Source organism: Pteropus medius, unplaced genomic scaffold, assembly GCF_902729225.1.
Source record: "Pteropus medius unplaced genomic scaffold, Ma_sr-lr_union100, whole genome shotgun sequence".
NCBI lineage: Eukaryota > Metazoa > Chordata > Mammalia > Chiroptera > Pteropodidae > Pteropus > Pteropus medius.
The window spans coordinates 421,568-440,898 of NW_024346150.1; the positions used below are offsets into that span (position 1 = coordinate 421,568).

A 19,331-nucleotide genomic window follows, 5' to 3' on the forward strand; every position below is an offset into this window, starting at 1 on the left:
AATAGTATTTTCCGCATCAGAAAAAGAACAGCTATAACAACTATTTTAAAATACTTCACTTGCTACCATGAGCTTTTAAGGATCCTTTCATTTTTTAAGAAATAAACAAACAAAATGAACATGTTTCATCAATATTTAGAATGTATTTACAATGCCAAAGTTTAGAACTGTTAAGTGTTCCATGAAAATATATCAAGGGATTTCAAGAACTCTAAATTGGATGATGAATTTGAGTCTGAAAAGCAGCCAAACTGTTAACTTGCTAGAAGTTATATTTGAAGCAGTAGCCAAGAATAGGGTCAAACATATTTCTTTTAAAAGAAAAAATTTATACATTATAAAAATTTTGACTATCAGAGGTCAAACCTTGTTACAGTACCAAAAAGGGCAAATTATCTAAAGCATTAAAATTTGCTGTTTGTAAAATCTAAGACTATATGTATTGAGGATTATAGTAAAATGAAAATCTTTTGCTATACTGATTACAACGTCAGAAGCCACATGTCCAACGTAAGTCAATGAATACAGAAGACAGCTGACCTTTCTTTCAGTTAGTTTAGAGAGGGCCTGCAGACTAGGAGCTTGCCATCTCAATGTGTTCTTTTACAGATCTAACATCCAATAGTATTTATTTAGAAAACAGAAACAAGATCAAAGTGGTCACTTAGAAACTAAAAGTCTTCAAGAGTGAGACTGACATTCTCGTGACACCTCTTAACACTAGATGCTTTAGCTATATAATATCTAACAAAGTCCAACTCTACCGTCAAACCTCAAATTATGTATTTTTACATAACTTACATATATTTCCATTATTCTGGACTCATTTTAGGAAAAAAATTTGCAAATTAAAGTACATCACTCCTCTAAGTGTTATTTATTATAGCTGTAGTCCAGGAAAATAACAGGATAATGATTAGGTAAACTGCAGTTGTCCAGCAGAGTATGTAGTCATTTAGGTTGATGTGCCACTATTACTGCTGGCCTGCACATCTAATGCTTGCAAATACGGAGGGGAAAGAGCCAAAAGCTCTTTTTTTTTTTTTAACTATTATGTTTTTTCTTAAAGTAGGACAATATAAACAGCTAAAATCCAATGAATAAAATATGCAAATATTTAATTAACAAACCAGCAAAGAGTAGAGACCAACTATAGTAGGATTCCTGGCATCTTTCCTTTTAGAATCAGATCAAGAAGGCTGAGAATTCTACGTGTTGGTCAATAGGTTGGTATATGAAAAAAATTCATTAAAAATATACTTAGTGATGATAGATAGTAAACTGAGACAGCATGATATCTAGCAGATAGACCATCATCTGAGGCTTAGCATAAATATTCATCAATTTGTTACGATGGGCAAAAAAATGAGATCAGTCTAAGGTATGGTGAATTTTAAAAACTAACCTCCAACTAATGAAATAATTGATTCAGGAAAGGATCATTAATGGATGCTAAAATCAATCGGTTAAAGGTTGTTGAGAAAGAGAATATTGACACACTCTCAGGTATCCCCTCAGATATCCTTAAGTGCAAAGGGGAAAGGTAACTTTACATTGGAAAAATTGGTATATGCCAGATTTCTTAAACAAGAGATCACACTAATCATCACCAATAACGAGACAAAGTAACTTTATATGCTTGCTGATGCACTGTGAAGGAAACATCACTTACTTAGTGTTTTTGCCAAAACTGTTTACCCTGACTCTAAACATAAAGAAACAATTAGACAAAACCAAATTAAGGGGCATTTGCAAAATAACTGGCCTGGACTCTTCAAAAAATGTTAGTGTCTTAAAAGAACCCCTCGCCCCCAAAAAGGAAATTTTGTTAGATTATAAGAGACTAAAGAAACAGGAAAATCACATGTATTACACCATGATCACTGATTAGATCCTGGATCAAAAAGGAAAAATATATATATATACACGCGCACACAGAACATTACTGAAACAACTGGAGAAATTTAAATATGGTCTATAGATATTATATTATTAAATTTGAGTATGATCATAGTGTTGAGGTTATGTAAGAGAAAGTCCTTTTTCCTAAGAGTCATACGTGAAAGTACTTCCTGGTGAAGTAACATAGTATCTGCAACTTGCTCTCAAATGGTTCAGGAATAAAGTACGTGTTTATTAATATGTATTAGAGAGAAAGAGATAAAGTAAATGTGGCAGAATGTTAACACAACTGGTGAATCTAAGCAACATGAATATGGGTGTTCATTGTATTATTTCTCTTTAAATTTTTTTTAAAGTTAGGGAGGCAGAGGAGCATATATTTACGTATTTGCTTTTATACTCATAAATATATGACAACTGTCTATGGAAGGATATGTAAGAAACAAATAAGGGTGGTAGAAGAAGTAGGAGAGAGGAAGGGGAGAAGGTAAAGGAGGACAAAAGGTGTGGATAGGAGATTCTTTGCTGTGTGCTGTATTGTACCTTAACATTTTTTTAACCATGTAAATGTTTTATATATTTAAGAAATTAGTAAAATAAAAATTTTTTCAAGTTCCAGCAAAAGTACTGATCTATTATGAAGAAATCATATTGGTTTTCTTCTGTAAGTTCCCAGGGAAATATTTAGGTAGGAAGGATTATCCAAACATTTAACATCTGTGATTTTCTTTTTTTTAAATCTTGATGAAGGGTATATCGAAATCTCTGGGCTGGGCAAAGAAGTGAGCAAGTTTTTACCAGCCATCCACCCCAAGTGGGCATGATCTCACTAGTTGTGAATCGGTGATCATAAAGACAAATACTTCTGGTGGAAATGTATAAATGTGAATGTGTAGAAAATTAAAAAAGACTAAGAATCCATGCAAAATGGCTGTAACTTGGCCCATCCTACTACTATACTTCCACTATCACCCCAGGTTAAAGCGCCCAATTCCTTGATGTCAGTAGCATTCTGGGACCTGTGTACTAGGAAAATAAAGTGCTTTGTTCCCAATACCCACCTGAGAGCCCGCCGCTCTGGGTAATCGAGGTCATAACTTTGTACAGAGTCATTGCAAGAGTCCCGGAAACTGCCTTCAAGTATCAGCTGCTGTGGCAATCGCACAGGCACAGGGAACTGGTGCACAGAAGCATTGGGCTGAGAAGTCGTATGGTAAGGAGGTGGGATGCTGTTGCTTGTCTCACTGCGATAGTCACTATCTCGGTCATCAACAGCACTATCAGGATCTTCAGAAGCTGTGGAATAAGCACAGTCAATCAAAGCACCCCAGCTTTATTTAGTTGTTCAGAATTTTTTCTGCTTCTAATTCAGGTAGCCACAAGCCTGGACCTTGAGAACAAGAACAAGGTGACCTGCTCATGAATCCAGTGACCTCAAAGTCATATGCAGAACTGTCTCAATTAATACCCACAAGTCTCTCTTCTTATCAGATAAGATAGAATGCTTGGTTTAATTTTAGCACTGATTCTTAAAGGAGTTCCAAGTTGCATTTTCCCAATCCAGAATTCTTTGGAATTCTGCTTCTCTAGCTATCTGCTTCTCTACCTAATGAAAACCTGTTTTTAAATGTCATAAATAGATTCTGGTCTACTATTATCAAAAAGGGGGAAAAGAAAAAAAAATTTTCCATATCCGAGGAAAGAGAAATTGTTGTTTAAAGTTGGCTTGGTGTTTTCAGGCTTTACAATACATGCCTGAACCAAACGAATAGGTCCAACAAAGGAAGCTGCTCCAGAAAATCAGGAAGGTCAAAGCCAAGGCTTATAAGTCAAGCCAAAAGCTCTAGATGTAGCTGAGAATAGCAGCTGTCTTATTGTCTTGCTGCAACACAGGTTTTTCTAACAATTCCTGTCAAGCACCTACACCCTGGGCTCAGAATTCCTATCTAAAGCATGGGCTGATAGAGAAGAAAAAAACACATGCACTGCCAATGAGATCTTGCTGACAATGCAGCCACGTTTATCTAACACCAGCAACTACAATGTCATAGAATTATTTCTGCTTTTCAGGCCAGCACTAAATGATGAACTAAGTGAATACAGTTACAAATCTTGCTCCAAGCAAAAATAAAAATGTGCAACACTGTGCTTGGAAAGGGAGCTCAAATAGTGCTTTATAGATTGTTTTAGAGGGAAGCCATTTCTGACACCATCCCCACATATGCCTAATTTACAAATTCACATATTTCCTTTCTTGCCAATTTCCTATTTGGCTCACAATGAGGAAAAGGGACATTCACCATCTCAAAATGGAGATAGTTTTAGTGGATTATGGAATCCTCGTATTAGTAATTTTTTAAAAATCTTGATAGTAGTGTGGGTAACAGAAGCCTTTTGAAGACTGTAAGATTAGGCTTTTACAATTTCTCATGAAGGAGACAAGGACCTGTATCCATGCACTGGAAATGAAAAGGAGTTAATGAACCGGGAAGAAAAAAATCCAGCCACAGATGATAAAACTTGAGGACAAATGGAAGGTAATAGGGAAATGACCTCTTGGCTTCTACATTAGACAGCATTTGCTGTTCTGAAGACTAGAAATCAAGGGACAAAAACCAGTATGCCTTTCAGACTTAATTCTCCCTGAACCCACAGAAGGAGTAAGTGTGGAAAAAGTTGGTGCTGAATTATTTATGCATACAGATGAGGGGGCAGAGGCAACAAAGGAGACAAAGGCAAAAAGCCTACTTAAATTCCAGCAGAAGTATTAGCACATAATCCGGAGGACAAAGCTTGAGTCTCCAAAGAGGGAGCAGTGATAGCCAATCCTACTCATTATGAGGCCAGGAGAGGGTAGCTAAACTAGAGATAAGAACCCATGATCTAGAGATCCAGAAACTTAATGGATGGACTGTTAATTTCTCACTATATCTGACCTATTACTCTTGAATATGCTCTGCTTTTTAATTTTGCTAGGCTAAGGGGAGGATTATACCCAAAATTTCCTAAAGGCTGACAACGTTTCTATACTAAAAAAATAAGGGGCAAATATTAAGAAATAAGTGTCTATTGAAAGAAGTTGTGAGTGGAGGAAAAGAATATGAAAAGTAGGAGGGAACAGGAGAAAGGAAATATAGGAAGTAAAGTGAGACAAAGGAGAGAAACAGAAAAAAAGGTACTACATAAAACAATATGGAAGAGAGTGATAGAAAAGTAAACTGGGGAAAGAAATCTAATCTGGGGCAAATATGGTCCACAGGCACAGAGTAGGTAGTCAAAATTGAATGAGATACTGAACAATGAGGCTCTCTGGTGTGCGGTGCTCTCAATAGAGTCCTTATCTCTAAATCCAGAGTATAGGTAGCCAGAGGAAAAAAAGGAAAAGAGAATTCAAACTTTAACTACAAGAGGAAAAAAAGGAAAAGAGAATTCAAACTTTTTTTTCCATGACTTATTTTTTTCTACTTAAGTTAAACGCTTAAGTTATCTGAGCTCTCAGGCTACTTTTGAGCAGTTCTCCAATAGAAATACCCAGGATTCGAATCATAGAAAGTACATACTCCATGAGAAATTCTAGTAACAGGACAAAATTTGGCCTCTCTTAGCATCTAGTAGACTCCTAACCACTGGGACTCAACCAAACCCCTTCGTCAAATGGATAACACAGCCACTAAGGTCGGCCTTGGGCTGTGTCTCATGCTGGAAAGAACTGGCTGCCCACTCTCCAACCTCTAGAACAAAGCTGGCCTCCAGCCTAGCTGGGCTTCTTCAAGGAAATTCATACCATGTCCTCAGCCTCTTGTTCGCTTCACAAAACCAATGAACTCGCCAGAATAAACCTTCTCCTTCCAGTCACTGTACTCCTTGGTCAAGAGAACAAAGAAGAAAGTTTCCTACACAAAGAGGCTGATGGTACTACTTGTCTCTGGGGAAGAATCAGGAGATCCTGTCAGGATTATAACTGGGACTTTGATTTAAAATTTATCATACACACACAGTCTTCAAGAAACCAGCCTAAAAGGATATAACATTCTCGGCAGATAACGTCTCCTGAGATTTAAGTAGGGGAGGGAAAGGGAATGAAGTTATATAGGTTTGTATGCATGAATATCCAGCTTTATAGTTCAGATAGAACGTGTTAAAGGGTAAGATCAAGAAAATTATAAGGAATTCAAATTCTTACGTACTCTGCTGCTCGTCCCAGCCCAAATAGGTCCAGTGGCCTAAGAACACCGCCAAGTGGTAGCAAAGAAGAAGAGTGACAGACAATTTTAGGAAGAATTCAAAGATCATTTCCCCATCCCACTGATTACTATATACCTTGCCTTACTCGAGCCTACCCTTCTTGTATTCTATTAATTTTACAAAACATGTAGAGAGCATCTGCCTTCTACCAAGCATAAGACAAATCTACAAAGTACTAACTATACAGAGGATAACAAAAGACTCCTGCTTCCATACTCTTTTAAACCTCCCCTGGCCTAGGTCTCCCCCAGAACATTATTTAGGAGCTGAAAGACCCTTCCTTACTCAAAATGAGAAAAACTCGACCTGTCTCTAATGAACTCTTCCCTGTCTATGTTCATCAAACCTGAATCTACCACAATACACCCACAGGAAGCACAGCCCTGAGACCGCAGGAAAGAGAGTAATCCCCTTGTCTAGGAGCCTCAGTGTCCAATTTTGCTGCTCTCTACTGGAAGTTAAAAAGCCAAAGAATGGCCTTAATCTCTCATTTTCCAATATGTAATAAAACACTGTAGCCTATTGGGTGCTCAGAGGTAGCCACATCTTTCTCAATTGCCTATAAATTCTTAATAAAATCCATTAAAACATAGAAGCTGTGAATGACAAGGGAAAACATTTTCTACTCATTTTTCAAAATAAAAAAATTCAGTTTTAATTAAATTTAAATCCTATCCCATAACCAAACTGAATTTGAAGCAACAAATGTGACAAAGAAATCACTAAAAATAGGCCTTTATCCCAAGAAACAACGAGTAATTTGGCTTCATATGGGTATCAAAGTCAAAGCTAAGTTCTTCTGGCCCTGCCACATACTAGCTATCTGATCTTGAAAAAGTTTTATAGATGTTTCCTCATCTTTAATATGAGAATAATATTAATAATGGCATAGTCTCATTGTTTAAGAATAAGAGAAAATTAGCCCAGGTTCCTGGAACATGGTGAGCAATTAGTATTTCTTGTTGTTTTATCATGTTGCCCGATTTCTACTTGCCTTATAGGTTCCTAATAAGTAGGTGGCTGCCCTAACATCTGCTGAGAGATTGTCAAAGTCTAAGTTGAAAACCCTCAGAGTCCTGAGGGTGTGGCTCCCTTGAAAGTTTGCTGTAAGACTCCAAATTCTGGAAGCATCAAATGATGCCAATGTGGTTTCCTTACCTGGGCTGACTCCCATTCCTAGGGATTGGGACTACTAGTCATAGGCTGTTTAACTATACCTTGAAAGTCAGTTTTCTTCTATATATTTACCTTCTTCCCATCATCTACATCTCTTCTTCTCACTCTTTAGAAAGAATACTTTTTTAAATTTTAATAATTTATTTAACCTTCTAACCTTGGGAGGAGAGGGGGTTTAACAGAAAATTCTCCCAGGCTATGGCACAGTTGTCATAGCAACTGCTAAGGGTAATTCTCTTGTTTCTTTTTAAGAAAACTGAAAAATGATCACATAGAACTTCAGATTATGTCTTTCAACCTCAACTGCTCCAAGAAAGTGACAATGCTGTTTCTCAATGAAACTCTGGGACCAAAGAAACCTCTCCTTACTAGACACTGTCTCATCTTTGAATGTTCCAGCAGTGCACAGCAATTTTTTTTCTTTTCTTTCTTTTTTCCTATTAGCAATTTCTTGTACATAATAAGTGCTCAATAAATGTTTAAAGCATGGATAAATCAAACAAATGATTTGATCTCTCTACTGGGTTCATCCACAACTCATGAAAATAACAACAGTTATGCTCTCTGAACAACTAGTTCCCTATTCTCACTTCAGCCTGGTACCATTATAAAAGAAATAACACCAATTTAATGAAGCAAGTTTCCTTCCCCACACCAAAAATGCACTAAAAATCTCATTAGCCAGTAGAACAATTACTGAGGACAGTTAGGTTTCTAGACAATAAGTACCAAGAAAGGGAGGGGGGAAATGTTCCAGGAAAAGGAAATTATACATGCAAAGGCACGTTCAATGAACTAAAAACAGTTCTAGCATATCTGAATGAGAGGCTTCAGAGTTATGAAAGAATTTGATCAAAGAGGGTCTAAATAATGCTTAGCGAATTAGTAATAATAGGTATTTGGAATTATCTGGAGGGTAATAGAGAGCTACCACAGCTTTTAAGAAGTAGAGAGACAGGATCGGATTTGTCATTTTAGGAGAATGGTGTGGTACAGTGTGGTCAGTAGTTGGTAGGAGAGGGAGGCTGGTAAGGAGGCTAATGCACTGACCTGATGATGGCTTGAACTATGTAAGTGGCAGAAGGAGTGAAGAGAAGTAGATACACTGATGAGATATCAGTGTAAAATCAATAGGGTTTAATAAGTAACTGAAAGTGGGAAGTCAGGACAATAGGGACTATGTGATATTGGCTAAGATTTTTAGCTTGAGCTACAGGATAGCTATGACATCATTCACTAAAAAGAGAAATACAAAAGAGGGGTGGATTGAAGGAGATGATGAATTCATTGTTAGATATATTGACTCTGAGGTATCCATGAGATATCTCAAGTGAATATGTCTGGTAGACAGCTGATATATGGGTGTGGAGCTGAAAGAAAAGATGTGGAGCAGAGGACCTGCAAGTTTTCAGAATACAAGCTCCCAAGAGGACAGGAATTTTTCTACTTTGTTCCTTGCTGTATCTTAAGTGCCTGGCACAAAATAGAAGCTCAACAAATATCTATAAATGAATGGTTAAAAACTAAAATGTAAGATAAGAATAATGAGGCAGAGAGTGCAGGATGGGGGTGAAATTATATAAAGGGAAGGGGGAAACTTAAGGAACAGCTACATTTAAAAAGCATACAGAAATAAAAGTTAAAAAAAAAAAGGATTGACAATACACCGTGCTGGGAGCAACTAAAACTCTCATGCATCACTGGCCAGAATGCAAAGCAGTAGGCCACTTTGGAAAGCAAGCTGGACATGTCTTATAAAGTTATACACATACCACACAACCCAGCTATCTCCCTCCTATATATTTACCCAAGAGAAAAACATGTTCACACAAAATCCTATACATAAATGTTTACAGTTGCTTAATTCATATTTACTAAAAACTGAAAACATAAGTGCCCTTTAACTGATGAATAAACTGTGGTACATTCGTACAGTAGAGTACTACTCAGGAATAAAAGGAAGTGAACTACTGACACACATAGATGAATCTCAAAAGCCAGACTCAAAAACCTACTTACTATATGATTCCATTTATATATTATAGAGACAGAAAATAGTTTAGTGGTTGTCATGGGCCAGGAGTGAGAGAGGTTTACTGCAAAGGGAATTAGAGAACTTTTAGGGTTGATAGAACAAACTGCTCTGTATCTTGACTATGGTCTTGGTTACATGACTGAATGTGTTTGTTAAAAATCGTGGATCTTTACACTAAAATGGAGAATTTTATTGTATGTAAATTAAATCTTAATGAATTTGACTTAAAAAGAAAAAAAAAAAAGCAGCATTCATAAAGGAGCCTATGAAGAAGCCAGAGAAGAAGAAAATCATGAGAGTGTGGTCCTTGAAGGCAGGAAAAACAAGGTTTCAAGGAGAAAATGGTCAAAAAGTGTTAAGTGCTACAGAGTAGTCAAAATAACACTGAAAAAGGCCTACTGGATTTAGAAACAAAAGGTCACTAATAATTTTAATGACAAAAATGTTAATCAGTGAAAGCTACAATGCAGATTGCTCAGAAGCAAACAAAAGCACATGCAATAGAGTAAGGAGATATCAAGAGATTCCACAATTCATACTGTAAAATACTGAATGTGAGGAAGGTGGATGGTACTGCCTATCACAGGATGCCAAAGAGGATGCAGGGAAAAAACAATGGTCAAATGTGTTATAAAAAAAAAACTGAATACACTAAGAGCTTATTAGAAAATCAGCAAATTCTAAAATGAGGCATTCACACATATCAAATGAGTATCACACTGACGATTTTAATGAACATGCTAATAATTTCCCACCTCCCTATAGCCTCAAACCTCTTCAGCTCACATACTTAACAAATGAATAACCAATTCCTTTCCAGCTCAGTGGCACCTGACACTCAATCAAACAGTCTAGAAAACTAGTCTCCACGGCAATGACCTTGTATTTACAATGTTATGAGCTCTCTTCAGATATGTTAGCATACCAAGTATACCTCAAGTCCAAAACCACTGAACCCGTAACACTTCAAAACCAGAAACCACAGGACTAATCCTAAAATTCCTCTCTACTTAATCTCCCATGTTCAATCCGTCAACATGCTTAGTAGTTAATTCTAAGTCTGCTTCCTATTGTCCCTTTCTTATAAATTTCACTGTCCTTATCAAGGAATTTATTACCTCATGCCTGAATTATTACAGATTTTTGGCTGGACCTTCTAATCTCTGTCCCATTCAACCTATTCAGCAGATGGCAACTACACTAATTTTCCTAAATCCAGCTTCTAATCACATTATTACCCTTTCAGTAATTTACAACTCACTCTTATAAAAGAGTATATTTACCCTCTGTGATAACAAATAAAAAACAAACCTTACTGTTAGCCAGTCCCCAAAACAAAGCCTTCATTAACGAAAAACAGGTATTGTCCCAGTTCCTCTGCTTACTATACTAAGGAGATGGAGAGAGGAAATGAGCCTTAAATACCCTACCTGTGCTCCAGCTTCTGAAGCTGGAATGTCCTACACTTCTACTCCTTGCTGGTGTACTGGAAATGGTTTGAGCTTTGGAACCAAATAAACCTAGGTTCAAAGCCATCACTTACTGGCTATGTGACCTTAAGCTGGTTAACTTAATCTATAAAAAGTAAAGAGTAATACCACTTACCTCTCAGATTTGCCTAAATATTGAAAATCATGTGTGTAGCATTTAATTACCATGTGCTAGACAAATAATAACTACTCAGTAATGTTCCCTATCTTCCCTTATAGAAGTGTCACCCATTCTTAAATTCCACTTAATTTTCCTTAATAATGCTCAGTGACTCTAATACAGTATCTCTGTTAATCAAGATAAATGCCATCTGCCAATTTCTTAAAAAGTTAAACACACATACCCACATGATCCAGTCGTTCTATGCCTAGGTATTTAACCAAGAGAAATAAAAACATGTGATCATGCAAATGTTCATATTATTCCTAACAACCGAAAAACACCCAAATGCCAATCAACAGGCAAATGGAAAAACAAAATGTGATATATCCATATAATAGACTACTACTTGGTAATAATAAAAAAAGATTACTGACACACTCAAAAATACAGATAAATCTCAAAACCCTTATGCTGAGTGAAGGAAACTAAACACAAAAGAGAACGTACTATATGGTCCTATTCATATAAAGTCTAGGAAACCAAATTTAATCTATAGCAATAGAAAGTCTATCAGAGGTTGCCAGAAGCCAGGGATGGGGAGAAGGATGAAATACAAAGGGCATTCAGAAAGGTTTAGAGATAATAGAAATGTTCTGAAACTTGATTATGGTAGGAGTTTCACTGGTTGTGTGTGTGTGTGTGTGTGTGTGCGGTGTGTATGTGTGTCTCAAAACTAATCAAACTGTACTCTTCAAAAGGATGAGTCTTTTGTATAAATCTCAATAAAGTTGATTTGTAAAAATCACTTGCCCTAGAACTTGACTGTTTTAGTGCTTACCTTTGTCCAATCCATCCCAACCCTATCCTAGGTTATAGGTTTTTTTAAGAGTAAGATCCAAGTCTTATATTTCTTTAGGAGATAACAATTGACTAAAGCAGGTTCTTCATTTTAGAAAGCAGTATCTTTAACTTTTAATAAGAATTACTTGAGATATGTTTAAAATACAGATTCCTAGACCCTACTTCCAGAGATTCTAATTCAAAATGTCTGGAGTAGCTTAGGAATCTGCAGTTGTTGTTATTGTTGGAATCTGCCTTTTCAACAAGCAACCTGGGCACTCTCGTGACAATAATTCCTGAATTACATTTTGAAAAATACAACCATAGAATTTCCTATATGAAAAAAGCCAGTCTCTCAGACAGAAGCACTGTGCTCCTGCTCTGATAGAAGGTGGAAGCAGCCAGATGCACTATCCTACCAAGCTAGAAGCAATTCAATGTGATCATAAAGGTAAGTGAAAAAACGCTAACAGATCCAGGACCCAATTAAAAATGAACCCTCTTCCCAAGAAGGCAAAGCTTCTGCTCTTATTCCTGTTGACTAGGCTACAGCAACAAACTTACAGGCTTCTTCTACTTCATCTTGTTTCTTAGTAAAAAAGATAAGAAATCAGAAACAGTCACATTAAAAATAAGGTCTATAATTATCAAACCCCCAGACAACTGTTACATCACCAATTAGTGGTCCAGTGCTGGTCAATTTTTCCATGACAATAAAATGACAGGATATTTGAATCCCAGACTTCAAGTGAACAGCCATCTGTCTAGGCAATGACAGGACTCACCTATCAATTACTAAATTGTAGTAATTACCAGGTAGTTCACAAAGGACAATAAAGTGAACATTAGAAATTATTCCCTTCCCTTTTTCAAGATAGTAGATAAGTACCATAGAATTTATTTAATGGAAAACAGAAAAAAAAACATATAATTAAGAAAAGCACTTCAAACCTAACATAGGAGAATAATGAAAAGAAAAGAAACTATTGACCAATCTTGTGACTATAGATATGAATATCTGAAATAAAATATGTACAAGCAAATCTCAGCATTATAAGAATAATTTACCATAATCAAGTAAGGGATATTATAGGGAAAATTGATTAATGCATTCATTGCATTAATAAGTCAAAGGAAAATACCCATGAACAATTGGGTAAATAATATGTTATTTTGAAATGTTCAACATCCACCCCTTATTTGTAATATAAAAGCTATACTGAAGTATAAGATACAGAAAAATATACAAGTCAAAAACGTACTGCTCAATAAATACTGTGAACACACTCATGTAACCAGCACACAGATCAAGAAACAGTATTCCCAGCACCCCAGCAGACCTCTTCCTATCCATTTTCAGTCATTCAACTAGCTTTTGAACTCTCACCATCACACTTTCCTCAGAGAGCCACACTGCTAATTCCCTAACCTTCTTCAAGTCTTTATTCAGAAGTCACCTACTCGCTGTGGCTTATACACTAACCACCTTATTATAAATTATAACTCAATTTCAAGTCTAACATTTCCAATTGCTTTTCATCATCTACTCTATTATTGGTCCACTCTCTAACATCCTACATAATTTCCTTATTCATTGTGTTTACTGTCTGTCTTCTTCCACTTCGGATTTTTCTGTTTTGCTTCTTAATCTATACCAAGCACTTAGAACAGAACCTGGAATGTGTCAAAAAATGTTTGTAACTCAACCAGAACGACAAGAAAAAAGAAGCAAAGACTTTAATAATTTAAGGAGCCTATGGGACACAATTAAATGTAAAAATATCCATGTCATAGGGGTACCTGAAGGAAAACAAGACGTTGAAGAGTTATTTGAAGAAATAATGATGGAAAACTTCCCTAACTTGGTGAAGGAAATAGACATACAACTCCAGGAAGTTCAGAGAGTTCCAAAAAAGATGAACCCAAAGAGGCCCACACCAAGACACATTATAAAATGCCAAAGGTTAAATACAAAGAGAGAATCTTAAAAGCAGCAAGAGAAAAGCAGTTAGTTACTTACAAAGGAGCACCCATAAGACTGGCAGTTAATTTCTCAAAAGAAACTATGCAGGACAGAAGGGCTTGGCACAAAGTATTTAACATGATGAAAATCCAAGATCTACAACCAAGAATACCTTATTCAGCAAAGCTATCATTTAGTCAAAGGACAGATAAAGAGCTTCCCAGACAACACTAAGGCAGTATTATAGGAAATGTTGGAGGGACTTCTTTAAGAAGAAAAAATGTATCAAAAACAGGAATAAAGAATAGTAATAACTACATTTCTATCAACAAGTACCTCAAATGGAAAAGAATTAAGTGCTCCAACCAAAAGATAGAGTGGCTGAATGGATAAGAAAACAAGACTCCTACATGTGCTGCCTTCAGATTAAAAGACACACAAGCTAAAAGGAAGGGGATGGAAAAAGATATTGCATGATGAACCTAGAGGGTATTGCATTGAATGAAATAAAGTATCACATGATTTCATGTACATGTGGAATCTAAAGAATAAACAACAGCAATAACAAAAGTGGAAATAAGCTCATAGATACAGAGAATATTTTGAGGGCTACTAGATGGCAGGGAGATTGGGGGGATGGCAAAAAAGGGCAAAGAGATTAAGAAATACAAATGAATAGTTACAAAATGAACATAGAGATATAAAATGTAGCGTAAGGAAAACAGTTAATGTTGTAATAAATATGTAAGAGGGAAGGGGGTACTAGATTTAGTGGGGTAACCACTTTGTGAGTTATATAGATCTCTAATCACTATGCTGTACAACTGAAACTAATATATTATTGTATGCCAACTATAATTGAAAAACATTCATTGAATTGTACAATATAAATATAAGCAACTAATTGTCTATTATATTTCAATAAAGCTGGGGGAAAAAATGTTTGTAGAAGGAAGAAACCAAGGGATAAAGGGAGAAAGTGGGGGAGTACAAGAGGGGCAGTGTGTCTGGATGTGAGAAAATGAGTATGAGCAGTAGGAATATGAATAGGTACAATCTTTCTAGAGTATAATTTGAAAGTATCTAACAAAATTCAAAATGTATATGTTCCTTAACCCGGTAATTCCACTTAATAAAGATGCATTAATTCAACTAATATTTATTGAGCAAAGGTACTAGGGGATACACAGATAAGCATTTTCTCTATTCATGAAATTATGGCCTAGAAAACAAATATTAATCAAATAAAAAAAGGAAATCACTCATGCTGAATAAACGTTATGAATGCAGGTACATAAAGGTACCTAAAAGTATATATAATAGGAGAAGAAAAATCCATTTGCACTTTTATAAAAAATATATTTGTACAAAGTAGCTCACTATAGCACTATTTAGTAGCAAAAAAAAATTGGGAACAATCCAAATATCCACCAATACGAAAAGTGTTTTAAATTACAATATATTACAACAGTAGAATATATCAAATTTGAATCTGATCAATCCCGGCTCAGTTAGCAATTTACAGAAATATGGAGGAAAGAAGACTATATTAAACTGTACCATGGGAATGTACTAAGCAAAATTCAGAATATGAGAAATTGTAAGTCAAAATTGAGTAGTCAAATGGCTTGATTTAAAACTGCAAGGAAAAAATTAAGAGCTGGAAGAGGAACCCATCAATTAAAAAAGAATTATTAGATCTATCAAAAAGAGAAAACAGGCAAAATTAAACTAATGTTTAGTGATGCGTACTTGAATGATAAAATATAAAGAAAATCAAGGAAGAAAAAGCAACTTCATTATCATAGAAGTCAGGACAGTAGTTACTTTTAGGGAGGAGGAGACTGTTATTGGGAAGGGGCATGTGGGGGGCTTTCTGAGGTGCCTGGGAAAGGTCTGTTTTGGGCCTATCTTATTAATTCATTAAACTAAATGTTTTATAAGGTTGTCCATATATCTTTGTTATATTCCACAACTAGATTTTTACATGCATCAAACAAACAGCTCATATCACTATAACCACAACATCTGATTGTTTCATTCCCCTGAATTAAGTCTTTAAAGTCTCACCACTGTCTTCAAGATAAAACATAAACAGCTTGCTATGGCATTCAGACTCTTCATGATACGAGCCCTCTGTGCCACTCTAGCCTAACCTCTGACCCTTCCCAACTCTTATGCCCTGCCCTCAAGCCATCCAGAATTTTAACAAGCTTAAGTCATGCTTTTCCATAATATATTAATGTCCTAGTACCATAAATTTTTTCTCCTTCTTTACTTGACTGACTCCTATTCATCCTTCAAAACTCAATTTATGCCAGAGGTATGTGGGAAGGGAGGGATGAATAGGTACAGCACAAAGGAATTTTAGGGCAGTAAAATTGTTTTTTATGATACTATCAGGGTGGATAGGTGTCATTATACATTTGTCAAAACCCACAGAAAGTACAACACAAAGACTGAACCATAATGTAAATAAACCTATTAGACTTTAAACCTATAGACTTTGTTAGATTTAAATTTTTTTTCAGTTTATATATTTTCTTCGAGATGCCTTTCCTAACCATTCTAAATTTGGATTAAGTTTTCTTCCTCTATATTCCTCTACCACTCACTTACCCATTGATACTAACTACATATTTCTTGCTCTCTAGACATAAGCTCACTAAGGTCAATGACTTTCATTTTTAAACCTCAATGCCTAGCATGGTTCTTGTCATGAGGAAGAGGTGTCCAATAACTGTTTGTGTAATACACAATCCTATCAATTCTTGATATCTATAATTCTATCAATCATGTCTTATCAAATTCCTTTCTTAGTACTTTGTGCCAACGAAACCTATAATAAGCAGCCGTATGATGACCATGCTTTTATGGGAATAAAAGACTGTTATATATATGTACAACAAAAACTGTCCCCAAGATAGGCACTTAAGTGTTGTAATCAAATGAAACTTTGACACATTAATGTGACATTTTTAACATGAAAAATTATGTGGCATAGTAACTGAAACAGAAATGATAGGTTGATATAATGACTGCAAAAAACCACCTCAAATTCTTTCTGGAAGAAGGCAAGATAAAAATAAATAAATGAGTCAGAAGACTACAATTAACATTTTTATTTTTATCAGCCAAACCATATTGTTATAGTTTCTCTTTTCTTTGTTAGTTTGCTAGCACCTATAATCAGCATCAATATCACCAATGATACCACATGTACAGTGTAAAATTCATCACCCACTTTTACTTACAGATGTCTTAGACCTACGCACTGCCCCACTACTAAAATAAGACTCCCAGTACACGCTACAGAATCCATAACTAGAATATTTTCCTATCTCTAAGAGTCCTAGAGCTGGAGTAGAGGTAGCATAAGCTGGGGACTGACTGATCCTTTACTCCTACTACCCAGAAAGGAGGGATCTTCCAGCTCGTAAGAGGTCCCTTGGCTAGGACTGAGGGAGTGGAGTGGATTATCTTTTGAGTCCTTCCTTCATACTTTTCATTTATCCCACTATGAATATCTTTCTTTGCAATAAATACATTCCAATTAGCATCTTCAAAAGTTTGCTTCTTCCTCTGCCACCTCAATACTTCACTATTTCCAAGATATTACTATTGAAAATAAACTAAGAGGAATTGCCCAAAATTAAAATATAAGCAGAAAGACAAGATGATAAACCACAGAAGGAAGTTTGAACAGGACACCAAACAAAGAGGAGAGCCCAGTTACCAAAAGCCAAAATAGGAAGTCGGGAAATAAGAGGACCAGGATGGTAGAGGAAGGAAAAGGACAGGCTAAGCAGGCAAGCAGAAAACAAGATTTTGAGTAAATCATGGCACGAAACTATCACCTATGGCTGTTTTCACTGTGCTCTCTGCAATATAATTTATAGAAAGGCTGGCTATACCTAAAAGGAAAAGGAGGAGGAAGCATTCTCACACTCTGCTAGTGGGGGTGAAAACAGTACAACCTGTACAGAGAACAATTTTGTAATATTTTCCAAAATGTTAAATGCATTGTTAAATGCACAATGCTTTGACTCAGTAATCTCACTACTAGCTATTTATCCAATATGTATACATGTATGAAATTATATATGTAAAGTGATATCAACTCCAGCACTGTAACAGCAAACACTGGAGGCAACTTAAACACCCATTAATAGAAATTCCAATCCTAGCTGTGTACCTAAAAGAATCAAAAACAGGTATTCAAACAAATGCTTGTACATAAGTGTTCACAGCAACATTACTCACAATAGCCAAAAGTTGGAAAAACTCCAAATGTTCATCAACTATGAATGGAAAAATAAAATGTGGTATAGCCACACAATGGAATAGTCAACCATTATAAAGAAACGATGTACAATACAACTTGGATGAACCTCAAAAACATTATTGTAAATGAAGAAGTCAATAACAAAAAGTCACATATTATATGATACATTTATATGAAATATCCAGAATAGATAAATCCATAGAAAGTAGATTAGTGATTGCCAGGGGTTAGGGGTAAAAAAATGGGGAATGAATGCTTAATGAGTACAGGGTCTCCTTTAGGTGTGATGAAAACATTTTGGAATTATACAGAGGTGATGGTTCCACAGCACTGTGAATGTACTAAATGTCAATGAATTATATTTTTAAATGGTTGATTTCATATGAATAAATTTCACCTCAATTTTTTAAATGTCCATTAATAGAGACTGGTTCCCTACATATAATAGATATCACGTATATTAAGTGGAAAAAAAGTAAGGCCATGTAACACTATGCAAAGCATACTACCATTTGTGAGGGGGTAAGTATATGCATATGTTTGTGAATGCATAAACTCTAGAAAAATCCTCAATAAATGGGCTCTGGCCAGAAACTGAATGACTAAAGGATAGAGAAAAAAATGTTTTTCATAGCATAAACTAAATCTTGATAGAAAAATAAATCTTATACATGCAGTTCCTTAAAGTGGGGGGCAGGGAGGTTCAGTCCTAGGTTTGAGGTAACCAAGAACCAGCTACCTAGGAAACACCAAAATGATTAGGATACGTTAATGCAAAAGCCAGAATAAGACTCAGATAAAAGTGATAAATGGTGAAAATAAGATGGCAAAGAAACAATATGAGCTCTGGACCTCTGCCTTCTATGATTTCAGAAATAAGAAAGGGAAAATAGAAGAAACTGATGAGGTGAGAGAATCTGCAGGATAGAGGCCAGCTGGCCATGAAATTCTATTTTCCCACAGGGTATATGGTCCTAGATAAATAACTGAAAATAATCAGTGACATAAATCTTGCTTTTATGCTTCCAGTGCTCACAGAAATAGGTTTTCAGCAACAGCCACTAAAATTTTAAGTAGCACAAAACTTTCAATCCTACAACAGATTAAAAAGGAGAGTGATAGGTGACAAGAAGGACAATAGGTATCTGAAGTAAAAGTAAGAAAAGGCTCCCAAAGGAGTAAATCTGCCCTGTGTGTCTTCACTCTTTGAAGAAAACTGTGTACAACAGAGATTTCCTTCTGCAGATTAGCAAATATAGCACTGACATCACTCTACTCCCTCCAAGCCAATA

General features: G+C 35.8%; 1 protein-coding gene across 1 annotated transcript in view; it reads right to left on the minus strand.

Moving 5' to 3' along the window:
• Nucleotides 1–19,331, minus strand: part of LOC120612884 (uncharacterized) — a 175,075-nt gene that overhangs the window by 86,800 nt on the left and 68,944 nt on the right. Inside the window, 1 exon segment of the mRNA XM_039875502.1 lies at nucleotides 2,964–3,198. Coding sequence (XP_039731436.1) covers nucleotides 2,964–3,198 — 235 coding nt within the window.